A 27,500-nucleotide genomic window follows, 5' to 3' on the forward strand; every position below is an offset into this window, starting at 1 on the left:
GTTGATTTTTTAAAAGACAGTTTGTAGATGTAAACATTTTCATCATGTAATTTAACTTTTTTCCTTCTTGTTCTTGTACTGGTCCGGTCCGCTTGGGCTGAATGTGGAACCTGAACTAAAATGAGTCTGACAGCCCTGATCTAAACTGACATTATGTCACTGAAAGACCGTTTACTGTATGAATGTACTGTCTGTGTGGTCCTGTGATATGACCGGATATGAATGAATGTTTTCATTGTCACTGTGAATATACTGAATATTAACCCTTTAAAACAGGGCTCTCAAACATGCGTCCCGGGGGCCAAATGCATCCCACCAAAGGTTCCATTCCTGCCCCTGGGATGTTTTTGCCAAGTGCAAAAATACCACAGTCTTGAATTGAATTAAGCAAAAAAAAAAAATTGCTTGAATTAAGGAAAAAATCTTGAATTAAGCAAAAAAAAATAAAAAAAATAAAGAAAAAAAAAAATCTTGAATTAAGCCAAAAAAATCTTCAATTAACAACTTTCAGTTTTTTCAGGTTATTCACATCTTCTTTTGTTTGTTAAGTTCATAAAAGTAAGTATTTTCATAATTTAATGGGGGGTTTTTTTTGCACTAAAACACAGACATAAATTGTCGGTTGTCGTCATTTCTAGGTTCTTCTGTTCTTATTTTCCTGGTTGGGTCCACTGCAGATCAAATCGGACTGAATGTGGAACCTGAAAGAACAGGAGTTTGAGAGCCCTGCATTAAAAAAAGCAAAAAAAAATTAGCTTGAATTAAGTAAAAAAAAAAAAAAAAATCCATTAGTAAAAAAATCTTGAATTAAGCCAAAAAATCTTCAATTAACAACTTCAAATTTTTGTCCGTTTTAGTGCAAAAAAGTCACATTAAATTCTGAAACTATTTCCATTTCCAAACTCTCCTGTACCAATAAAATGTGACTAACCTGAACAAATGTGTCCAACCTGAAATGTCTGTATTAAATTCAGTCCAGTTTGAACTCTTTTCTTCCTGTTCCTCAGTGTTTAGTGTCTTTGGAGATCTGATCCAGAATGCACATGGACTAATGAGAAGTGGAGGAAGAAGACTGAGAAAATTACACTGATTTTACTGAAGAAATTTCAGTCTTTTCAGGTTATTCACTTTTTTTGTGGATATTTTATAAGTATTTTCATGATTTTTTTTTTTTTTTTTTTTTTTTTTATTGCACTAAAATACACTTAAATTGTCAGTTGTCATTATTTCTAGGTTATTGTGTTCGTATTTTACTGGTTCGGTCCACTGCAGATCACATCAGGCTGAATGTGGAACCTGAAAGAACAGGAGTTTCAGAGCCTTGGTTTAAAGTCACATGAAGAGAAACTAGCATAAATCTAAAAGTACTATAGAACTGGTATAAGAAAACAATTACCTGTCATAACAAAAAACATGCAGAGGACTGTCCTTTTATTCTCTCTTTCCCTTTTTATTGATGTAAAACAACGTAACGTGTGAAGTGCTGATCATGAACAGAACAGAACAAACATAATCCAAATATAATGTGGATTTGAGGAAAACATGACAGTTAAAGGCAAAAATGGAAATACAGCGAGGGCAACAGAAAAGCAGGGTGTTCCAGATGTGTAAAGGGGGAGGCAGGGGAGGGGTTTGTGATGCCGTCTCAGATGGGTACACTTATGGGCTGGGGTTCTGTTAGTGCATGTGTGAGGGGGGGGCAAGAAAAAACACAAAGGGTAGAAGTCAGCAAACAGAGGAACGGGGATGTGAACTGGACTAAATATTAGACTGGGAGTGACAGTGAAATCAACATGAAATCTGTTCCAAAGGTTTTACAGATTTTATCCATGACTTTGGAGCCGTTTTAACTGAACTGGTGCAAACTGCTGCCTCACAATATTTGAATAATAAAACTGTTTTATTATCGACTGGAAACTAAAACTAGGACAAATGTTAACATAAAAGAACCATTTCCAGTGTTTTGAAGGATATGGGTCTGTTCTTATCAGTAGTCGCTTTTCCATTGGACAGATACAACGGAGATTATATATGTGGAGACAGACGTTACCACCAAAAGTGGGGTGGGGGCTCGGAAATTCAACATTTTATTACCTCTGCCGGGAGCTATTGTGATCACTTTGCTTTGTGTGTTTATTTTTGAGCAACTTAAGTGTAAAACTCTTCCCCCCCATCTTTCCCAGATCTTCCCCACAGATAGGCCTAGGCCCTGGGACCAACCCAGTCCATTTTGGTCCCAGTAGGACAAAGTTCAAGGTCACAGCAAGGTCACAACATCTACAGTTTTCCATCTGTCATCATTGAGACATTTTCCAAAATTCATCCAAAATTCCAATCGACTCCGATTCTCCTCCAGTTGGATCCACCTGTAGCTTAGAACAATCTCTTGTATCTGGAACTAAACTGTCCACATCCACTGTGGAATGTGGACTCTGTGGACATTTACACTGAACATTGAAAATCCCATTTCCCACACATTTAAAATTAGAACTCAACTAATATTGATGTGAATTGAATCTAATTGGACAGACACATGACTGGGACCAGATTCAACTTTCTGCTGTATGGAACAACCTGGAAACTGTTGGATTTCAACAGAAAGAGTGGATCCACACATGCACAGCGTTCAGGGTGAAGGAGGAGCTCTGAGTTCTGAACACTTGTTGATTTATTTATTTATTTCCAATATTTGCAATAAAAATCAACAACAAAAGAATTATATGAAAAAGAAAGTAAACGATTTGAAAAGGAGCAGGATGAAGTTTAACATATAACCCCGCCCCCTCACTTACCCCATCCTTCACTTCCCCTTAACTCCTCTGTCAGATTCCATACGTAACTCAAAAATTTTACACATATCAAACTAAATTTTGACTATGCACAAAACACTAAATTGTGGTCCATACTAAAGGTAGACTGTTAATTTCACCCTTTCATGCATGAATTATGAAAAAAAGTATCTAGATTTTTTTTTTTTAGATTGATTTTATTACTCAAAATTAGGCTGAAGTTGAAATGCATTTTGATTTTTTTTGTTTCTTTCTTTCTTTCTTTTTTATAAATATGGTTTTATTAAGAAGATATTTAACCCCCTGAGACCCAGGAATATACAAGTTTCGGGTTTTTTAAAAAATTAAATAATTGCCTATATTGTAAACATCATGATGTAACAGATTTTTCACATGAATTTTTTTTTTTTTTTTTTTTTTTAAATTTATGGACAGTTTTTTTTTTTTTTTTTTTTTTTTTTTTTTACAAAGCTATGAAACTCTTGGACAGTAAACCCATAGCTGGGCCTTAGGTTAACTTCAAATTAACTTTAAATTTGGAGCAGTCCTAATTCTAAAACTAAGATGATACTTTTTTCATTGTTTTGCTTCAAGTCTATAGAGACTGCCCCCATGTGGTCTGGAGACTCTTGCCTTCATGACCCTTTGAAAAGTGAGTTAAAATATGTGTCTGCACATGTGGACGTCTGCATGAAAGGGTTAACTGCAGCATTTCACAGTAAAATAAACTGTTCTTTTCATTGACAGAACCTGCTGTTTCATATTCATACTTAGACAGACTAACACCCCCCCCCCCCCCCCCCCCCAGCTTTCTCGTTCCAAATGTCCCCCAACAGTACCCTAACACCCCCTGGGGGCGGTACCACCCCACTGAGAAACACAGATGTAACCCAGAACTCCTTAGCAAGTTTGAAATTATTTATTTTTATATAATTTCCGAAATGAGTGAAAAATGCAACTGGATGGAACTGGAAATGTTATCATTGTGATTGTGTTTATTTATTTTATTTTTTGTGCGTGCCTGCACTACCTGTGTAGCCAGAAACTTTCATGGTATCACGAGATTAGAGCACCAATCAGAGCAGGGCTGAGGCATAAAAGGGAAGTAGTGGCAACAGGTAGAGGAAGTAAGAGAGATGATCGGTGAATGTAATCTGTTTGAAAGAAAATGTAACAATAGATTCATTCGTACTGTTTTGAAGTCAAGGCTGTATCATGATTATTGCAGAGATCCGATGGCAGAGGCCCACCTCACTAACATCTGGTACACTGAACAAAGCACACTCTAAATTTATGAAATGGCCAATCTTGCCAAAGGTTAAAGAAACTCACTTTAAAATCATAAACAGGATTTATCCTGTAGCAGAGTTCCTTAAGAAAAGACTGAAGTTTGAGGTGGATGAGTGCTCCTTCTGCAGTGGTACTGATGAAACCTTAGAACACGGATTTTTCTTATGTCCTGCATCACACTGTTTTTGGTCACACATAAAAAAATTGGATTTCACTGAAAATGAATGATATTCCATGTTTTGAATTATATTATTTTTTATATGGATAATTTGGCCTCATCTGTTTCAGATATCATTAATATAATTTTATTATTGGGTAAATATCACATCCACTGTGCAAAGTGGAGAAATAATAAGCCCTCCTTTTCTGGATTTACAAACGAACTTCAAATGTTTGTCTTGTCCCTAAGAAAATTGGAAAAAAACAGAATTGCAATGAAAATAAGCCAGAACATTGCTCGTTACTTATTTTAATTTAAAAAGTCTTCTCTTTTGCATCTCTTCTTTAATTTAAAATGCCTGATTATTTGCACTGTTTGTATTTTTTGTCCTTGTGCTACACATCCCCATGATTTTTGTACTTTATTTTATTTATGTTCATTTGTATTACTCTGTTATTGTCCTCATTGAGAGTTTGTATTTTTTCACAAATTCAATATATTAAAAAAAAAAAAAAAAAAAAGACTGGACTGGAAAAGACACATGGGACATGTTTGTGTTTTGAACCAGTTTGGACAGTTTGCACTTTAATGTTCTCAGATGTCCAATGGAAACAGGCTCATTGACCCACTGATATTGGTCACGTGTTCATCTGTGGAACCAAAATTTGTTTGTTGTTCTAAATAAAAGTAACTTGATTGTCCAAAGGAAAAAAAAAAGGAAGTAAGAGAGAGCAGACAGTAGAGCGAGCTGTGGCGTGGACGGCTAACATCGAGTAAGAGCTGGTAAATACCACCTGTTTAACCACTGATCTGCACCACATTTATATTCCTGGACAGTTCCATGTATAGATGTGTTTTCTGCTACAGTTACAGAGGTGAGCTGAGGATGAGTGAAAGGGAAAAGAAAGGAGAAGTGAACCGAACTCCTGAATTGGTCAGTTGTATTGCTGTTAGCCGTTAGCCTGTTGCTATTGTCCTTTGGATTTCAGTGCACTGCTCTGATTGCCGCTGCTATATGTAGACTAACGTGTACATATGTGTCTGTAAAATGCATGGACTGGTGTTTTTAACTGCGCCGCGCTCGCTGGTTAGTGGTCGCTAGTTAACGGACGCTAATTAGCGGTCGCTAGTTAGCGTTAGCTCTAGCTTCGTAGCTGCTAGCATTAGCATGCTAAACCGGAAGTGCTATCCACAATCGATAAAATCTGTTTAATGCTCACTTTGGACAAAAGTGACCATGCATTGGGAATATTAATGAAGTTTTGTATGTTTAAAGTGAAATTATGCACTTTAGATAACTTTGGAGAATGAATTTAATGTCAAAACTTGATACAGCTGTAGATTTGTGATTTATTTGTGTTTGGTTTGATTAACCTTATCAAAGAATGAATGTAATTAAAGTCGGCCTTGTGTTATCCAGCCCAGGGGTTTTTCTCTGTGATTGTTAATTCAATAATGACTGTAATGTTCTTATTTTTGTATTTGATTAGTTTTGCTTGTGGAACACCAGTTTGAACTAGTTTGCACCAGTTTATACCGGTTTGCGCCAGTTTGCACCAGTTCGGTCCAGTGTCGTTTCACTGTGAATCACATGTTCGTACCTTCAGCTCATTGGCTTCGATGTATCCACTGCGGTCCGTGTCGTATCGCCTCCACGCCTGTGAGAGAAAAACACAAACAGCAGAACCAGTGGATTGGAGGCATTTTCTCGTTTTTTTTTTTTTTTTCTGGAGGCGTTTTCTCAGCTCCGACACAAACCCACTCCTTCAGACTCATTCCCATTCTAACTGACATAAACCCTGTCTGATCGAACCTCTGCTCGCTCTTGAACTGCGTTAAGAGTTTGATTTTCGCTGCCACGGAGCACCAGACGGGTTCCAGAGGGGACGACCGCCACAGCCCCGACGGCCCCAGGGTGTCGGAGCGATCCCATTGGCCCACGTGTGGAGCAGAGGGCGAGCGACACAAGGGGAGAGAAAGGCACTTTAATGAATGTTTTAATCTAGCAGCTGTCCCTGTCCGAAGAAGGGCTTCTTATCAAAGATGGATGGCCAACCCCTGCCCCCCCCACCCCCCCACACCTCCCCCCTCTGCTCCTCTCCTCCTCCTCCTCCTCTGAGCTCTGAGGAGCTACAGTACTGTTATCCATTATATATGACTCTGAAAATAGAAGGGTCTTACTTCTTCATTCTAACCCTTTAACCCATAAAGACCCAAACAGCCTCTGATCGAACACATTTAACAGCTGTGGATCCATTCACGTCAATAACTGGTGGAAAACACAGTGTCGCTGAAACTCCTTCACAGGCAGTTTGTAAAACTACAGTCGTTCAAACCAAGTCCTTTTCTGCTCCTGGACAAATGTAGAACTACAGCTGGAAAAAGCAACTTTAGCAACGACTAGCACCGTGAAAAAAGGTGGAGTCTGCAGAGGCATGGACTGGTTTAAATATGGACATGGGGGGGGCAGCTATGGGGGCGGGTCTACAGTGGTGATGACCACATGATAGTAATGATCACACATCTACAACACACACACACACACACACACACACACACACACACACACACACACACACACACACACACACACACACAGACTGATTAACCCTGTTTGATGTTCTCAAACTCCGTCTCAACTTTGCATCAACATTTTATTTACTCCTTCCTTCTGTTTCTTCTTCATCCTTCCTTCTCTGTTTCATCATCATCCTTCCTTCTCTGTTTTGTCTTCATCCTTCCTTCCGTTCCGTCTTCATCCTTCCTTCTCTGTTTCTTCTTCATCCTTCCTTCTCTGTTTCTTCTTCATCCTTCCTTCTCTGTTTTGTCTTCATCCTTCCTTCCGTTCCGTCTTCATCCTTCCTTCTCTGTTTCTTCTTCATCCTTCCTTCTCTGTTTCTTCTTCACCCTTCCTTCCGTTCAGTCTTCATCCTTCCTTCTGTTTCTTCTTCATCCTTCCTTCTCTGTTTCTTCTTCATCCTTCCTTCCGTTCAGTCTTCATCCTTCCTTCTGTTTCTTCTTCATCCTTCCTTCTCTGTTTCTTCTTCACCCTTCCTTCCGTTCAGTCTTCATCCTTCCTTCTGTTTCTTCTTCATCCTTCCTTCTCTGTTTTGTCTTCATCCTTCCTTCCGTTCCGTCTTCATCCTGCCTTCTCTGTTTTGTCTTCTCCGTTTTGTCTTCATTCTTCCTTCCATTTCGTCTTCTCTGTTTCCTCTTCTCCGTTTCATCTTCTCTGTTTCGTCTTCATCCTTCCTTTTTCATCTTCAGCCTTACGTCTTCATTTCCTCTTCTCCGCTTCCTCTTCATCTCTCCTGCCCTTTGTATTCCACCCCTCCCCCCTCTTCCATCTTTCTCTGAACCTTCTCTGTTCATCCCCTTCTCCTTTCATTATTCCTTCTCGTCTCTGTGACATGGACTGCCTCCTTCGCTCATCTAATTGCTTTCTAATTGGCTCTGTTTTTGCGCTGCTGCAGATCGAACATGAAATCTGCCATTTTCTGATCTTCTGAAGGTATTTGGGCGAATAAATGACTTCCCTTTTCCTCCTACCTTTCAACACTCCCCATGCTACGCTCAAGGCTTTTTCTTACTTCTGCTGCCATTCATTATTCATAGTTCACCGCTCTAAGATTATTTATATCGACATCGGAATTTTTCACATATAAATATGCACCATGGGCTGCACTATGGGTAGACATACTTCTGTATTAGTGGTGGAGTTCTATCTAACAATGCACTGATATTTATCCCATAATATTAAACTATATTCTGACATGAGTCATTATTGTTTTGTTAGACAAGAAACACCTGGATCCAACGGCTCCACAGACTTTAGTCTATATATATATTTTTTTGTCCATATATTTTAGTTCTGTAATTCAGTCTCATATTTTTTTAGATTCTTTCTTCAGGGGTTTAATGGACGGGCTTTGGAAGGACACCATCTGAGGTCTCGTTTGTTCGACTTTCACATGTGTTTAGTGAAATCTCCATGGATCAGGTGTGTTCCTCTGATCCAGCTGATGTTCTCAAATGCAAACACAGATACTAACACCATTGAAATTTAGTTACAGATGTTTCATGTTACTGTGCTAATGGGAATAAATCCACTGCTGTGTGAATATATAAGCAACTTTAAAAAAACACATTTAACTAGAAAAGCACTCGGAGAGCGTAGACCTCCGCCAATGCAGGTTAAATAACACCACTTATTATTAGGGCTGTGTATCGGCAAGAATCTGGCGATACGATACAAATCCCAATGCTAGGATCATGATATGATATATCATGATACAAAAAGTTAAAAAGGCAATTTTTTATTGGTTTTTGTTTCTTCTTTAAAAGATTATTTCTTGAAAGCATGGAATTACAGCAGAAATCTGCACAAATGCTAAACACAATTGTATTTGATCCCAACAGGATCTAATGTTATATCACAAAAAGTTCCTGTGTTCAAACTGAAATTCTGTTTTACAGACATTCCAGTTTCAGATCCTGTTCAAATGTTCAGATTCTATTAGTTCACAACTAACATCAGAACAGGATTTGAGTTCAATCCCAACAAAGGAACGAACATTATTGAATAAAAGAGTGTGAAATTATAATAAATAAAATAAAAAAAACAGAACAAAAATGAACCTCCACAATATCTGCATTTGAATAAATACCTAAAAATATCAATACAGTACTTTTTAACATCGGTACAGTATTGTGAAATGAAATATCGCGATATATTGCAGAATCACAGATCTGCCTTGGTGGAAGTCTGCGCTCTCTGAGTGCTTTTCTAGTTTATATTGTCATTATTCTAATTCAATAAAGAGTTAAAAAAAAAAACCCAAAAAAACACCAGAACAGTTTTAATCTCTTACCGCCATGAACTCAGCGCTGGAGCTGACGAACTGTCTGAAGCAGAGCAGGAAGTTCTCTTCAGTGGGGAGAATCTGGGCCAGCTGTGGAGAAACAAGAACCACCGTCAAATGGAACGGAGAACACAAGATGGAGGTGTGCAGGGGGAGTCGGAGCGCTCAGAGCTTTTTCAAATGGGCACCTTCAGCATAAATAATAGAACGGCCCAGCTCAGAAAACGGGCATGGGCCTGAAGGTGGACGGACTTTTAAAAGTAGAGGTTTGGGCGCTCAGACAAAAGCCTTTACACCAGTCTATTAGAGATAAACCACTGAAGGACTGTGCATGTATTCAGCACCGGCAGTGGATTATTGATGGAACTAAAGCCCCTTCGCTGCTTTCAAAGGGAGTGGGAACACCCCATCCCAAACCCTGGTCTGTGGAGACGATCCTGAAGACTGCATTTACAGCAGGGTTCTCAAACTCCTGTTTTTTCAGGTTCCACATTCAGTCTGATCTGATCTGCAGTGGACTGAACCAGGAAAATAAGAACAGAAGAACCCAGAAATAATGACAACTGACAATTTATGTCTGTGTTTCAGTGCAAAAAAAACCCATTAAATTATGAAAATACTTACTTTTATAAACTATCCAAACAAAAAAGATGTGAATAACCTGAAAAAACTGAAACTTCTTCAGAAAAATAAGTGTAATTTTCTCAGTCTTCTTCCTCCACCCCTCATTAGTCCATGTGCATTCTGAATCAGATCTACAAAGACACTAAACACTGAGGAACAGGAAGAAAAGAGTTCAAACTGGACTGAATTTAATACAGACATTTCAGGTTGGTCATATTTGTTCAGGTTATTCACATTTTATTGTTACAGGATAATTTGGAAATGTGAATATTTTCATAATTTAATGTTATTTTTTGTACTAAAAGAAAAAAAAATTTAAAAAAGTTAATTGAAGATTTTTTTTGGCTTAATTCAAGATTTTTTTTACTTAATTGATCTACTTTTACCAAAATGTAATCACATTTATTCTGGGTCATTGGCAGTCTTTAAACCCAATTTGATATGAATTCAACCAGTAGTTTTGCTGCTAAAGAGTAAACAATCAAACTGAACCAAAAACAAACCCCTAGCTTCCCCTTCTGGGGCAGGATAAAAATAAGTGGTGTACACTGAAAAATGCAAAATGTAAAGGATAATATAATAATAAATGGTGATAAGTCATTTCGGAAAGACAAAAAAAAAATCATTCAGAAGTTGTGGCAAAAATGTATCCATACATTCTGTTCTGTATAAAAACAATTCCTATTTACACTTTTTTTTTTTTTTTTTGCGCTACTGCCGGAAAAAAAAATCAATAAAAAATAACCATGGACGAAAAAAAAAAAGTTGTGACTAACATAGTTGTGGGTGTTAAAGGGTTAAAACAAAGTGAGTCCTCACCTCTGACATCTCAATGCGTCCGTCTTTGTTCTTGTCGAACTTCTGCATGAACTCCTTCATCTTTTCTCTGAATGTGGGGTTGGAAGGGTCCTAAAACACACCCACATGTCCTCAGTACCAGTTCAACCACTTCACTCAGTTTTTGGATGTTCATGTGTGGGACTCACCACCCCCGCCCCCCTCCGAGCCACCTCCAGCTCCCTGAAGAAGTTCTCCAGCTCCTTCCCTTCAATGTAGCCGTTACCTGGACAACACACACCACAGTCACACATGTTACTGCGCAGGACGGTCACAGTTATTACTGACATGGAAAAAAAAAACAGATAAAAACACAGTTGGTACAAATGTTGGAGCTGAGCTTAAATGTTTTTCTTCTGGCTACAGAGAAGAACCACACTGTGACTGATGGCTGATGAATGTTTGGTTTATTTTTCATTACTCAGACACCAAAACCACCGTGAAATAATTGAAATCAGGGCTGTCAAACTCATTTTAGTTCAGTTCTACATTTAGCAAAATGTAATCTGCAGTGGGCCGAACCAGTCAAATAATAACAGAATAATATAGAAATAATGTCAACTCCAAACTTTCCTCTGTATTTAGTGTGAAAAAAGTAAGATTACATTATGAAAATGTTTACATCTACAAAACTATCCTTCAAAACCATGTGAATAACATGAACAAACTGAATAAATAAGTGCAATTTTAACAATATTATGCTTCAGTTTGTCATTTACAGACATTATATTGTTAAAATTGTACTTACTTCTCTTTAGACATTTCAGGTTGTTCATATTTGTTCAGGTTATTCAAATTTTATTGTTACAGGATAATTTGTAAATGTAAATATTTTCAGAATTTAATGTTATTTTTTGCACTAAAACAAAGAAAAAAATTGAAGTTAATTGAAGATTTTTTGCTTAATTCAAGATTTTTGCAAAATTTGAGATTTTTTTTTCTTAATTAAATTTTTTTTTCTTCACTTCATTGAAATTTTTTTTTTTTTTGCTTAAGTCACAATTTTTTCCCTAAATCAAGCTTTTTTTTTTTTTTTTTTTTTTTTTTTTTGCTTAATTCAGTTCAAGACTGTGGAATTTTCGCACTTGGCAAAAACATCCTGGGGGTCGGATTGGAACCTTTGGTGGGACGCATGTTTGACACCCCTGATGTAGAACCTTAAAGTGTAATCCTTTTCCACCAGCAGATGTCATTCATTATGAGAGTTACAGCAAACAAATACAGTTTTGAGGTGCAAAACTGCATAACAAACCCAAATACGTCCAATGTTTTTTCAATTTATTTAATCTTTTTTTATTTAAGAAAAAAAAAATCTTTTATTATTATTTTTTTTAAATTTATTTAATTAATTAATTAATTAATTTTTATACATCCAATACTTCAACACAGACCCATATTCCATCTCCAGATGTGTTCAGTCCAGTGTCCACCACATCCCAGTCCGGCGCAGTTCTGCCCTGGTATTGATCCAAACCTGATCTTTTCCCAGTAACTCTCTTCCTTCCCTTTCTGGTTCGATACATTCAACTATTGACTGACGCTGTGGAAACTGATCACTGCTCAAAGACTGTGTCCACGGGCTTTGGACGCAAGGAGAAGCTAAATGTGGAAAAGTGCTTGGGTCGGATTCTGAAGGTGACGATCCACAGGCAACGTCTTTTATTCCACCCGGATCGATACGACCGACAGGAGGGAGTTTAGCAAACGAGACAAATCAATATGAGGAACGGTGTACGGAGGGAAATAAGGCTCAAAAATAAAAGAAGATACCAGTGACCTAATGTTTTTTAAAGACAATCTGGGCGAGGGATGATATTATGTCAAAAAGTAAAGCGTGAGGAAGTGTTTTGTCCTCTGTCTAATGAATAAATGAATGTATGTTTAATTTAGGACAAATAAAAACTACAATATAAAAACCAACAAAAGCAGATACCCTAAGAAAACACAAGACGACCAAAAAGACAGGTTACAAAACAGCACTCAAGTTACACTATTAAATTTTTAAAACAGCAGTTTATAGAACATTTCACAGGACTATCCAGTATCTTAGTGTTTACTGTTAACACTTTATGGGACCAATTTTTCAAACTTGAATCAGTTTGATTCGGTCTAAACTCTGAGTCAAAGCCGGCCCATCTAAGGACTCGTATCTGGCTGCTCAAATTTAGTTCCTTCACAACCTCAAACCACGTATCATCATCATCCTACTATGATGTGTGTTTCGTGTCTATCCGGTGTCCGATCGATGTTCCATCACAGGAGGGCGTTTGTACAGGTTTTCCTCAGCCTTCACAGGCCTGATCTCCGCCAAACTCACCAAATGAATACAAACATGACCTGACTGTCTACTAGGAACACTATTATGTCCGTATTCAAATGTTGTGAGGTATGCTGGGAGATTTTAACAGGGTCCCAGCTCACCACAGACCAGGTCCCAGCTCACCTTGGACCAGGTCACCAAGGACACACCAAGGATATCCAGTAGTCTGAATAATGTCAGAAAAGATATGAGATATGTTTTGGATGATCAATATGAACCCAGTTTGAGCTAGATTGGCCAAATATTTCCTTAAAAATGTCCAAAACCCCCCCCAGATTTTTCAACAGATGCGCCCCCATCCATTTAACCAGTGTTGTTTGTTGGCGCTGCTGCTCCTCACAGTCCGTCCTCGTGCTGGTTCGTTTGGATGGTGTCAGTGCATATTTTCTTGGTGTTGGATGAAGTCCACCTCCTCTTATCTTGTCCTATCTTCATTGTTGCTGCTGCTGCTCTGCTGCCCTGACACCATCTATTCATAGGACAAATGAGTGCTGCTGAAGTCTGGATGGACCTGCTGAAGTCTGGATGGACAGACCTGCTGAAGTCTGGATGGACAGACCTGCTAAAGCCTGGACAGACCTGTTAAAGCCTGGACAGACCTGCTAAAGTCTGGACAGACCTGCTGAAGTCTGGATGGACAGACCTGCTAAAGTCTGGATGGACAGACCTGCTGAAGTCTGGATGGACAGACCTGCTAAAGCCTGGACAGACCTGTTAAAGCCTGGACAGACCTGCTAAAGTCTGGACAGACCTGCTGAAGTCTGGATGGACAGACCTGTTAAAGCCTGGACAGACCTGCTAAAGTCTGGACAGACCTGCTGAAGTCTGGATGGACAGACCTGCTAAAGTCTGGACAGACCTGCTGAAGTCTGGATGGACAGACCTGCTAAAGCCTGGACAGACCTGCTGAAGTCTGGACGGACAGACCTGCTAAAGTCTGGACAGACCTGCTGAAGTCTGGACGGACAGACCTGCTAAAGTCTGGACAGACCTGCTGAAGTCTGGACGGACCTGCTAAAGTCTGGACAGACCTGCTGAAGTCTGGACGGACCTGCTGAAGTCTGGACGAACCTGCTGAAGTCTGGACGGACAGACCTGCTAAAGCCTGGACAGACCTGCTGAAGTCTGGACAGACCTGCTAAAGTCTGGATGGACAGACCTGCTAAAGTCTGGACAGACCTGCTAAAGTCTGGATGGACAGACCTTCCACTTCCTTTTTTTTTTTTTCTTTTTTTCCTTTTATCCTTCCACTTCCTCTGCTGTCATCTTCTCCCCCTGCCGCTCTCTTCTCTCTCTCCATCCCTCCGACATATTAGCGTCTTTGTTCTCTCTATGGAATTATTTTGTATGTGTGTGTGTTCAGGCTCACACCAAGGTTATTATCGTTAATGAAAACTAACGAAATGATGAAAACTAGAATTGAAGACACTTTCGTTAAAGGTGCTGGAGACTTTCTTGAGCAATTTTTCCTCAGATCTGTCCATCGTCAGTCATATCCTCAGTATCATGAATCTGTTCGTCTGTCTGTCATTCCTCAGCTGAATCTCTTCCTCAGTCTAAACAGTTTCTTAGTTCCATCCACCACAAACAAAACCATGTGTTTACAAACAGAGCTGGGATGTCACTCAGGCACCTGCGGAATTTTGTCGTGACATGCATTGTGGGAAAGGGAGGTTCGCGCAGCCACCTGGCAGCGCAACCATATGGTATTATAATGATGAAACAAACACGTGGAAACGGCTGAAGGAATATGCAGAGAAGGAAGGGAGTTCCTGCCGTTTCTGATGGTGTCTGTTCCAGCTGCTGCTGTGTAATGGAATTTTAACTTCATTATCTGATTCCCTTCTTTGTTCCCATCTCCTTTCCTGAATACCCTTCCCCACTGCATGCTAACTTTCCCATATCCTTACTCAAATCCCCCCACTGTGTGTGTAAATTTTCTTGCAAGGTAACAAAAGGTGACTGATTGTTAAAGCCTTGAGTTCATCATTCAATCCAAAGGCCCTTTGAGGAGACTGGAGGTGTCACTTGCAAATGTGATTCATCCTATAAAAGGGGGATCTTGTGAGAAGCTCTTTGTCTTTTCTTCACTATCGCCACTCGTGTGCAGAACTGACCTTTCTTGACAAAGAAATAAAATCTTGTCGGCCGGCAGAAGTCTCTATTTCATTATTCACCAGCAGCAGAGCAAGATTTCCATAACAGCTGTCAGGCGGCTGCGTGAGCCTTCACTTCCCACAATGCACGTCGCCACAAAATTCCTCAGAGGCCCAGTTCCCTCCCAGCTCTGTTTGTAAACACATGGACTGTTTGTGGTGGATGGAACTAAGAAACTGTTCACCGTAATGCAAGAGATTCAGCTGAGTCATGACAGACGAACAGATTCATGAAACTGTGGATATGACTGAGGATGGACAGATCTGAGGAAAAGTTGGTCACGAAAGTCTCCAGCACCTTTAACTGAAATAAGGCTGCGTTCCAGTCCACCTCTAACTGGTGTTTTTTCCATCCTTCTACTGGTGTAAATACACTGGAATGACAGTCAAACCTGGGACTTCCACCCGTGAACTCATACTAGATCCATGTTCTCTCAGTTCCGAGTTCTGACGTCACGTAGCAATGGCGCCCCCCCATGGATGTGGTGTTTATGTAGATTGTTCATTAAAACAAGGTATTGATCTGATATTATTTATCTGCAAATGTTCTGCATAATCAGCAGCTGCTCTAGCGTTAGCTAGTTTTCAGTCCAGTGAGTGTAAGAATAAATTAATGCCAAACACGAATCTAATTATACAAATAACATCAAAGGTAGAACAGCTTCTCTGTCCTTATGCACTGTTTTTCCTCCTCTGTTTCCCTCAAATAAGCAAAGAACAAACACCTTTAGTGATAGAAATGACTATAAATGAGCATAACATATGGTCCACCATGCTGGTTTGCGTACATCTAACTCCCATAATTCCTTGCGTTCAGGCAGTTTGATGTGACTTGCCTGGAATGCTACGAAGTCATGAGTCGTAGTTTGAAGTTGTGACTTACGGGCTCAAAAAACAGCCTGGAACACAGCATAAATAACAACTAAAACTAAAAGAAAAAAAACCATAACTAACTAAAACTGTATTGTGTGCATATAACAGTAAAACGGATAAAAATTATGGATAAAATTCCCTTCGTTTTTGTCAATGTCAGATTGATGTTAAATGGATTTCTTTGTCTCTCTCAGTTTTCTGTGCTGTCTCCATACGACACTTTTTGCTCCGTCACTTGTGTTCACTTGTGGTTTCCAGTCATCTTCTGGTCCCCACTCTACCTGGAAACATGGAGACTAAAGCAGCAGAGTCCTGTCTGGGATTGATTTGAATAGGAGCACAGAGAAGAAGAGAAAAGAGACCACTGAACTACAACTGAACTACAACTAAACTACAACTAAACTACAACTAAACTAAAACTAAACTAAAACTAAACTAAAACTAAACTAAAACTAAGCATTTAGAAAAAAATGAAAACTAATAAACACTATCAAACCTGTTCTAAAAACTAAGTAAAATGAACTGAATTAGAGAAAAAAAAAGTCCAAACTAAACACTAAACTAGAATGAAAAATCCAAAACTATTAGAACCTTGGCTCACACACACACACACACACACACACACACACACACACACACACACACTTATATATTCATGGTGCTGTTCTGTCGTTCTTCTGTTCAGATCAGTAGTGTTACAGCTCCGGTGTCTTCTTTTCCTCCTTTCTCCTCTCTCTCTCTCTCTCTCTCTCTCTCTCTCTCTCCCCCCCCCCCCCCCCCCCCCCGTGGGTTTTATTGACATTTAGAACTCTACAGAGAAACGGCCAACTTGGTAATTAAACACAGAAAGATGTGATTAACTACAAGGCAAACGGCATAAAATGACAAATAAAAATAGATGAATGAATATATGCTGAGCGTATGAGTGTGAGCGCTGCAGTGTCACATGCATCCATCCCATAATATTTTTGCGAAAGACAGCATCTGTTTGGTGGGTCTGTGTTGGAATAGTCATGGGTTTCGTCTGGATGTAGACGTAGAATGAAGCCTCAAAACCAACAGAATGACCCATTTATCAGCTTTGTAGAAGGTATCCAATCTACTAACGTGTGGAACTGCAATATCTGTGCACATATTCACTTATTTAATTAATTCATTTATTTATTAATTTAAAATTTTCTTCCCCCTTATTTATTTATTGCTTGTCGGAGGGTTAGTGTATAGGTCAGTTTGTCTGTCTGTCACAGATCTATCATTATTAATATCAAACCATGTCCTCTTGTTTTGTGTTGTTGTCCATATTCTCTCATAGACCTGGTCAGTTTTTTCCAATATTAGGGTTAGGGTTAGTTGCCTAGAGAGTTAGAGGAACAGTAAAGCGAGTTAGTTTCACTTTCACTCCTGCTCGGTAAATGACCCTGTCACCCCCCCACACACAATCACACAACCATCATGCGCTCTGACAAGGATGGACTGCTAATCCCCCCCCCCCCCCCAGTGAAAATCATGGACCATTACCGCGCTCAGACAAGCGCCCCCCCCCCCCCCCCCCCCCTTTCGGAAAATCACAGATCCCCCCCCGTCTTATGAAGTATTCACCCCCACACACACCCATGTCCGTGCACTTCCTGTCTCCCTCACAGTTTCATTCTGCAGGTACACCTGGGTATTAATAGTGTAGGGGAGACTGGGGACAGTTGTAACTCTTGCAGTTGCTCCAATCAGGAACAACTTAGGGCTGACCTAATCCACTCTGCACATGCTCAGTGTAGTCCTTAGTCCACATGGACAGTTGTAGTGCTGTGAGGCAGACACATCCAAATGTGTGAGTGAAAACAGATTTTTGTGCTCAGTCATATTTTTTGCTGTAATTATTTTTGTGATTGCATAGTTTGCATTTGAAAGTTGTGTCAATTATCTGTGTGAAATAAACACAGATTTATGCAACTGTTTATCCACCTGTCCACAATTATCTAATATAAGATTATTATATCCTGTGTAGATCAGTGTTCTTATTTCATATATTGGCTAATGTATCGGATATTGGCTGATACATTGGATATCGGCTTTTTTTAGCCCCCAGTATTGGCATCGGCCCCAAAAATCCCACATCGGTCAGGCTCAACTACAAGATCAGTGAATTAAATATAGAAAAATACCTGATTTTTGTTGAAGAAATGCAAAAAACAGTGGATAATATCATAAATAAGGTTAAATACAGACAAAAGTTTATTTTGGAACTTCTGCAGAAGTCCCACTGGTTCTTTGTGGTTAAAGGTTCAGTTATAGTTTCCTTCTGTTCATCTCTTCCTCCTGCTCGAACTCAGCACTTACAGTCTGCTCTGATGAAAACTGCACCAAACCAAACCACTCTGAGTCCAAAAATGGACATTTTAGGACGCTGCGTCCCCACACGTCCCCAGGAGACGCAAACGCTGCTGCACTTTTCAGGTTCTGATGGGTAAAATTCAATCCCATCACAGCGGCAGAACTTTGGGGGGGGGGGTTGCTGAGCAGACTAAGTGCATATTTAAAGCCTGTATGTACATGCATTTGCCTTTCAAAGTAAAGTGGAGCCCAGGCACTTTTTACAGCGGATTCAAATGTTCTGGAACCGCAGAGGGGTGGATTCAGAGGTGGATGGGCTTCGGTTTTCCCTCTCAGTATTCTGAGTTATGCACATATCCAGGTTAACAAAAAGACTTGACAGTGAGTGGGCTATAATTAGCAAAGGAAATGAAGGCGCTTCCTTTTTCCTAGCTTTTGAAGTGCTCAAATTGAAAAGTTTAAAAAAAAAAAACTGTCCAGGCATTGACTGACAGACAGACAGATAGAACGATAGAACAATTGATAGACTTTATTTTGAACATAAGTAGGCTAATCCAATATATGAATAAATCAACCAAAAAAGAAAACAAATATCACACAAATGTACAACTATTTCCTTGTGTCTCTTTAATAAAACTTTGTTGGAAAAGGAGTCGGAGGAAGAAGAGCTCATATTATCTACAACAATTTACATGGCTGTGGTTCATCAGCTAATCCAGTGGGTCTCCAACTTTTTACAGTGGAGTACCCCTGAAATAGATTTTGTACAGCGGAGAACCCCCTGGAATAGACTTTTTACAGTGGAGAACCCCTGAAATAGACTTTTTACAGTGGAGTAAAAATGTAATCCCAACACAGCAGCAGAACTTTTGGGGCCGGGGGGCGGGGGGGGCTGAGTGGAGTAAGTGCATATTTAAAGCCTGTAAGTGCATGCATTTGCCTTTCAAAGTAAAGTGGAGCCTTCTTCCTTTTTTATATTTTTTTTCTTTTTTAATTAATTAATTAATTAATTAATTAATTAATTTTGTTATTTTGTTATTTTTATTTTTAATGTTTTTTAGTTTTGTTTTTTTTTATTTATTACTATTTTTTTTTATTTTTATTTATTTATTTTATTTTATTTTATTTTATTTTCTTGCATCCATGCACTTTTTCCAGCGTATTCAAATGTTCTGGAACTGCAGATGGGTGGATTCAGAGGTGGGTGGGCTTCGTTTTTTCCTTCTCAGTATTCTGAATTATGCACATATCCAGGTTAATAAAAAGACTTGACAGTGAGTGGGCTATAATTAGCAAAGGAAATGAAGTCGTTTCCTTTTTCCTAGCTTTTGAAGTGCTCAAATTGAGAAGTTTAAAAAAAAAAAAACAGTCCAGGCATTGACAGAGACAGCAGAGAAAGATGAGAGGACAGGCTGTGAAAGACGCTCATCCAGAGGAGGGGAAGGGTTTGTGGATCCACAGGGAATGTGAGGAAGATGAGGCTCCGTCATCCTCCTCATCTGTGGGTGCAGAGCCTTCAGTGTATTTTTATCACGTGTTTACTCTGACTTCCAACAAACAAATGAGCTGCTTCTCTTCCACTAATGAGAGCAGAAATCACACACACACACTTCAGCCAAATCTGTCCGAGCTCCGGAGGGGGATTTGATTTGCAAAGCGCTCATTGCACAATATGTAAAAAAAAACAAAACAAAAAAAACATAATATGTAAAACACACGACTTCAATGGCCGGATGAGGCTGAGAGGAGGCAAATCTGAGGAAATGAGTACGGAGGTAGGATGGTGTCAAAATATTCAAGTGCATTCAACTGAAATGAGTGCATATTAGTCTGTAGATGTGAATAAATAAATATATATAAACTCGAGTTCAGTCGTACATTAAATGTATTGTGTGTATTTGATCAGAATATGAATGAATACGTTTTCAGCCAATTGATCAATCAAATTTTGTTAACTAGAAAAGCACTCGGAGAGCGCAGACCTCCACCAGGGCAGCTCAGTCTGCCATGCTACTAAAAATAACACCTGCACTTTGGACTTAGACCCTTAGCGCTGATATTATCGTCTTTTTTATTGTGTTTTCCTCTATTTCATGTGTTTTGCCAAGATGAAAATTCCAGAACTCCACTATTTTTTCCTGTTCTGGATCATGGTATCCAAAATTTTGTGAGGATCCAGATCAGTCTTCAATAACTGGAAGAACCTGGTGGGAACTTTGTATTTTTTTTACCGTTCATTGTGGAGTTCCACATCCATATGTTGAAAATATCCCCATCTCCCAATGATAAAGAATCCTTGTAAAAATTCCTAGATCCAGACTGTGATCCGTATCATTCCCAAAATCTAATCATTTGTTACTCGTCCCATTTCGGATATTTCCTGAAAATTTCATCAAAATCCATCCATAACTTTTTCTGTTACGTTGGTAACAAACAAACAAACAAACAAACTGTGGCAAAAGCAGAACCTTCTTGGTGGAGGTAATATAGCACCAAAACAAAACAAAAGTTATCTCGACACTTTACACCAGGGCTGTCAAACATGCGTCCCCATAAAGGTTCCAATCCGACCTCTGGGATGAATTTACAAAGTGTAAAAATTCCACAGTCAAGGCTGTGGAACTCATTTTAGTTCAGGTTCCACATACAGACCAATCTGATCTGGACCCGATCCGGACCCGATCTGGGCCTGATCTGGACCCGATCCGGACCTGATCTGGGCCTGATCTGGACCCGATCCGGACCCGATCTGGACCTGATCTGGACTCGATCTGGACCTGAACTCATGGTCAGTCTGTGAATGGTTGTGGTGTTTCTTTCTGTGGCCAACATTTTGTTCTGTCTTTTTTAGCTGATGTAGACAAACTCTTTGGGAGGTAAACATGGTCTGAGTCCAGTTCATCTGGGAAGGAACTAAGATACAGTTCAGTAAAAGAGCAGCTGATGGTAAAGCCCAGAGTTTTCCATGGTATTTTGGATCCCTCCGACCAGAAGAGCCGAAAAAGTAGGCACAACCCAAACCTGTGTCCATGATCAGCTGTAGCCTGTCCACACTGTCCAAACCTGAGCAGAAACAACACTGAATATGGACTTTTGTTTAGGTGTTATTGAAAAAAAAAAAACATAAGGTTTTTCCAAACAAAGTCACACCATGTGTTGGAGTTTGTTGATGAAAAATCTACTTCCCATGCCTTTGTGCACACGTCCTCTGTGATTACATTGTTCATTTCTCGTTCCCATTTTTGTTTTATGTAAGTTGTTGAGTCCATCTTGAGTGTAGTTACACTGTGGACTGTAAAAAAAAAAATCTGTAATTTAACAGAATTTTCACTGTTTCTTTTACAGATTTTTCCTGTATTTTTAAGATACAGGAAAATATCAATGAAATGACAAAAACAGACTGTGATTTTACATGTCAAATGTAAAATAACATGAAAAAACTGTAACTGTGAATAACCAGAAAATTTCCATTTTTAAAAAGAAATGTTTTTCTTTTTTCACAGAAAAATACAGTTAAAATACATTTGCAAATGTATCATAATTCCACAAATATTTCTTTTCTATTTATGAGATTAAACTGTTAATTTAAAGTTTAATACTGTAAAAAAAAATAAATAAATAAATAAATAAAACCAGATAAAATTAATGAGAATTAACGGTAACAGCAGTATTAGTTCTGTCAGTTGAACCAGACTTGTTTGTTCATTGACAAATATCTTGTGTAATTACAGGAGGTTTCACAACCAAAATGTTGAATAAATGTATTTTTGTGAATGTATAACATGTATAAGCACTGATAAACTGTCCAAATACAGTTTTTATCAGTGGATTGGACAACTGAGTCTCACTGAAAATTATTTATATACATATTTATAGGGAATTGGATTGTTTTAATACATGTAAATATTCTGTATTAAACATTAAAAAGTCAAAAATAAAATTGCAAAATCTCATGTAAAGTTAGAGCAAAAAACTTTTAATTATGGAAAATTACTGTATTTTTATGAGATGGTTATTTTACAGTATTTTTTTGGCGCCCCTGCTGCTGGAATAATACTGGGTTTTTTTCTTTTCTTTTTTTTTTTTTTTACAGTGTGGTAGAGTTTTGAGACTTGCAGAGTCGTAAGCATCAATGAAAATGGTGATACATGTTGAAGTCATGAGATAACTTGTGTTATGATTTGGCACTATATAAATAAAATTTGATTGGTTGGTTGATTAATTAATTGCGAATGCACATGGCAGAAGCAGCCTCTGCTTCTGCGTCCCCTGCTCATGGACACTTGGACATGTTTCTAACCCCAGACATACGCTCAGGAACCCAGCGTGTCCAAGGCCCACCTCTGCTCAGATGTTCTTCACTCCGCTCTGATTTCTCTGTGGAATTCATTTGAGCGTTCGTTCAGCTGACACAACACGACACACGTGTACGAGGAGTCCCACAGGTGCAGAACGCTGTCCACAGGTGCACAAGACGATACCAGAGTGTGTTTGAGAACCTGAAGGAACCGACTGGACTCAAATGGACGGAACCTGGACTGGGCTGGGATGACCTCTGACCACAGTGAACCCTGTCAGTCTGAAGGGCTGTTTTAATTATGTGACAGACCGAAGGGGGCGGAGCTACTGCAGTCCCTAAAGGATGGAGGCTCTGATGACGAGGACGGTTAAACCTGATTCTATCAACAACCGCAGGACGCTTCAGTCAGTTTTATTTGATTGTCTCTTATTTTTTTAATAGAACACATGTTACTGCAGTGGTCCCCAACCCCCGGTCCCTGGACGATCATTTGGTACTGGGCCGCGAAGAAAAAAAATAGTGATCAATATGAAAGCAATTTTTCCATTAGTCTTCTGGAGATTTTATTTTGAAAAGCGACCGTTTCCGCCCTCGCCCCCCATCCGCTAGACTCTGGTGCCGTTTCCTGAATCAGTGGAAACACAAGCTAAAGAAATGAACCCAAAACCAAATTCACTGGAGAACTTTTTCGCAAAGAAACAAGGAAACGATGGACCTGCAGAAGGTTCACAGACTGTCTGAAAACAGAAAACTGCATTTGGAAGGAAACATGATGCCTGCCTCAGTTCCAGGTTCATCAGGTCCAACAGGTGACACGTAAACACCTCCAGACTGCTGCCACACATCCACCCATGTCTGAGACCACTGCAGACCTCTGTGCATTCTGATTTAAGTCACAGCACCATATGAGGATGTTCAAGCCCTGAAAGTCCTTCTGTTTCCAGCCTCATATCTGTGTGTGTCTGGTTTTCTGTGATGAGTAGACCGGATCTACAGAACCCACCTGGACTGTGTCTCCATCAGCCACAGATGGGACCATCTAGTTCCAGTTAAACCAGTCCAGGGTTCCAGTGGTTCTGCATTAGGGTGAGCTGATCTTCTGCTGTAGAATCAGTGGAACTACCTGATCTACAGTTGAAGTGTTTCAGATCACATGCTCTGAACTGACAAAGGGTTTGGAACCCCCCACCTCGACCCGGTCCACAGAAAACATTCATGCATGAAACCGGTCTGCAGCACAAAAAAGGATGGGGACCACTGTGATACCGTGTATTCCAAACTCACCACTGTTCATTTATTTTTCCTGAAGTGTTTAAAGACGCAGCGCTGCTTTAGTGGCAGTTCCCAAATGTATGTTTGTCTGTATTTAACCTTTTTTGTTTAGAATATTATCCACTTTATTTTGCTTTTTTTTCAGTGTAAATCATGTATTTTCTATTTTTAATTCAATTCAATTCAATTCAACTTTATTTGTATAGCCCAATATCACAACAAGGTCATCTCACAGGGCTGTACAGAGGCAGTTGGAGTAAACAACAGTCAAATAAACAGCAAGAAAATGAGTAGTGTCCAGGGCATCCCCCGTCCTTAGACCCTCCTTCTCGGGAAGGAAAAACTCAAACCCAGTGGGAAAAGGGAGAAACATCGGGGAGAACCACAGTGAAGGAGAGATCCACTCCCATGGACGGACAGGCTGTAGATGCACCAGGACTGATGGACGTCCATCTGCAGATGGAGTTCTAGTCTGAAGGATGCAGTAGGGTGGGCACATGGGGGGTCCGTCCCGCTGGATGAGACCCCCCATTTTAATTCACTGATCATATAGATGTTCATTAAAGCTCAGATTAAAGGTGGACGTTTGGGTGTTTAAGGGTTAAAGGTGGACGTTTTAAGGGTTAAAGGTGGACGTTTGGGTGTTTAAGGGTTAAAGGTGGACGTTTTAAGGGTTAAAGGTGGACGTTTGGGTGTTTAAGGGTTAAAGGTGGACGTTTTAAGGGTTAAAGGTGGACGTTTGGGTGTGTAAGGGTTAAAGGTGGACGTTTGGGTCTGTAAGGGTTAAAGGTGGACGTTTGGGTGTTTAAGGGTTAAAGGTGGACGTTTTAAGGGTTAAAGGTGGACGTTTGGGTGTTTAAGGGTTAAAGGTGGACGTTTTAAGGGTTAAAGGTGGACGTTTGGGTGTTTAAGGGTTAAAGGTGGACGTTTTAAGGGTTAAAGGTGGACGTTTGGTTGTTTAAGGGTTAAAGGTGGATGTTTGTGTGTTTAAGGGTTAAAGGTGGATGTTTTAAGGGTTAAAGGTGGACGTTTGGGTGTTTAAGGGTTAAAGGTGGATGTTTTAAGGGTTAAAGGTGGACGTTTGGGTGTTTAAGGGTTAAAGGTGGACGTTTTAAGGGTTAAAGGTGGACGTTTGGGTGTTTAAGGGTTAAAGGTGGACGTTTTAAGGGTTAAAGGTGGACGTTTGGGTGTTTAAGGGTTAAAGGTGGATGTTTGTGTGTTTAAGGGTTAAAGGTGGACGTTTTAAGGGTTAAAGGTGGACGTTTGGGTGTTTAAGGGTTAAAGGTGGACGTTTTAAGGGTTAAAGGTGGACGTTTGGGTGTTTAAGGGTTAAAGGTGGACGTTTTAAGGGTTAAAGGAGGACGTTTGGGTGTTTAAGGGTTAAAGGTGGAAGTCTATTTAAAGGAATGGAACTTCTACCTGATTTAATTCTCCATCTTCGAGTTTTTCAAACCCGCTGAAAACACTCATCCAATAATTCACTGACCGCACAATCCCACCTTAATTGCGTCTTTTAATGGACGCTTTGCGCATCGGACACGCGCAGAACTGAGCCTGAGGTCCGCGCGCTCATTACGCACCAAACACCAGCTGATTTATTCCAGTTTTTTTTTCCTTATTTCACATGAACGCATGTGTTTGCAGATGCACTTTCAGAAGAATCCAGTCTGTTTCCAACTTTAATCCAAACGCTAGAGGATGAGGATGATGAAAAGGAAAAAAAGGGTGGAAAAAATAGAAAAACAGATCTCATTCATGTAAAAAATGAAAGCTGGAAAAAGGCGTCAGTGCACGCGCATCAAATATTCATTCGACACATCCAAGTTTTGTGTTTTTTTTTCTTTCTATTTGAGCCAGTGTGAGAATTTAGAAGGAACATCAACAGAACATTAAATATCTGAGGTCTGTTAAAGAAAAAAAAAAACCAAAAACAGCCACTGGTTCAAACATGAGGCAAAAGAATCAGACCAAACACAAAAATGTTCACATGATCTGATGAATATTTGAAACTTCATTATGTTCAGTTATTGATGAGAAATGGGGCTGGGATTACTTCCGTTTTCTTCTTCCCACTCCTTTAAAATGAATGAATGTGAAATATTAAACTTGCATGAATTCATTATTTTTATCAGATACAGTTGTATGCAGGTCAGTTATGTTGTAAAAAAAACCCACTTAAAATTAAATGAATGAAAAAATGGATGAATATTTGTATTTTTGATCAAACTGCAGGCTTGAATATCCTAAAATTTACTTGTAATATTGATAAATTAAGGATTACTGTTAAACTAAATGATTCTGTGTCTGATCTGAACTGATTATTATCTTTTCCAGTAGATGCAGTCACATCTGTCAAATAAAAAGTACACTTTTAGGAGAAAAAAAAAATCATTGTTATCAGATCCTGTTGATGCAGGTCAATTATGTTAAAAAAAAAAAAAAAAAGAATGAAAATAATGGATGAATATTTGTATTTTTGATCAAACTTGAATACTTGAATATTCCAAAACTTACTTGTAATACTGATAAATTAAGGATTACTGTTAAACTAAATGATTCAGTGTCTGATCTGATGTGAATATAGTTTTTTCCAGTGGATGCACTCACATCTGTCAAATAAAAGATAAACTTTTAGGAGGAAAAAAAAAAGGAAAAAAAAATCATTATTATCAGATACTGTTGATACTGTAAATTTGATGATACTGATACTGTAAATTTCCCTATGGGGTGAATAAAGTATGTATGTATCTGTCTGTCTATGTCATTTATGGTGTAAAAAACTCACTTGAAATAAATGAAATGAATGAAAAAAAAAAGGATGAATATTTGTATTTTTGATCAAACTTGAATATTCCAAAAGGTACTTGTAATATCGATCACTTAAGGGTTCCTATTAAACTAAATGATTCTGTGTCTGATCTGATGTGAATATAGTTTTTTCCAGTGGACGCAGTCACATCTGTCAAATATAAATCCACTTTTAGGAGTTGAACACATCTGTCTTACCGTCCGCGTCGAAGTGTTTCCAGATGTCCAGGAACTGGGATGCGGTGACCTCTGCCAGGTGCAGGTGGGGGGGCTGCGGGGCTTTGTTGGCCATGGTGTCAGTCTGTCCTTCCGTCTGTGGGTCTGTCCGCTGGTGCTGGATGCAGAACAAATCCTCCTCTAACTTTTTCTCCTTGTGTCCTCCTCTGGTCCAAACACAGCCCACACTGGGGCACCGGCGCGCCGCACGCCGCTTTTAAACCACGGGCTGCAGGAGCGCTCCCGTACGGCCACTGGGGGCGCGCTTCCACCGACAACATCCATCTGAGTCAGCGTGCCTGCGTGCGCGCCCGTGTGTGCGTGCGTGTGTGCATTTGTGCGCGCGCTCCCGAGCTCGATGCGCTTGTGCGATAGGATGTGTCGAGCACTGCAGTGGACGGAGGGTTGTGCGCGTGCGCGTCAGTGATGCAGACAGTGAGCGGATGTGCGCGTTCACACTGAGCATCCAAAAAGAACCCCCCCCCCCCCAAAAAAAAAAAAAAAAAAAAAAAGCACTGAGCATCCAGTAGAACTGTGCACACACTCACCCATCCTGTACAACACACATGCACATGTTTACATGTGGATCCTTTTCTATGTTCATGGTTCTATGTAGAGTTACATGCACTGTCTTCTAGGAGTTTATCTTTTTATATATATATATA

General features: G+C 39.5%; 1 protein-coding gene and 1 pseudogene across 1 annotated transcript in view; both read right to left on the reverse strand.

Annotated features, from left to right (window-relative positions):
* Positions 1–27,010, reverse strand: part of LOC115421679 (calretinin-like) — a 41,359-nt gene extending 14,349 nt beyond the window's left edge. Inside the window, exons 1-5 of the mRNA XM_030137685.1 lie at positions 26,818–27,010; positions 10,712–10,788; positions 10,545–10,634; positions 9,111–9,191; positions 5,841–5,897 (exon numbers count right to left, since the gene is read on the reverse strand). Coding sequence (XP_029993545.1) covers positions 5,841–5,897; positions 9,111–9,191; positions 10,545–10,634; positions 10,712–10,788; positions 26,818–26,911 — 399 coding nt within the window. The 5' untranslated portion in view covers positions 26,912–27,010. The remainder of the gene's footprint in view (positions 1–5,840; positions 5,898–9,110; positions 9,192–10,544; positions 10,635–10,711; positions 10,789–26,817) is intronic.
* LOC115421684 (CCR4-NOT transcription complex subunit 1-like) overlaps positions 1–27,500 on the reverse strand; it is a 969,367-nt pseudogene that overhangs the window by 913,122 nt on the left and 28,745 nt on the right.

This window comes from Sphaeramia orbicularis, chromosome 6 (assembly GCF_902148855.1).
Source record: "Sphaeramia orbicularis chromosome 6, fSphaOr1.1, whole genome shotgun sequence".
NCBI classification, from domain to species: domain Eukaryota; kingdom Metazoa; phylum Chordata; class Actinopteri; order Kurtiformes; family Apogonidae; genus Sphaeramia; species Sphaeramia orbicularis.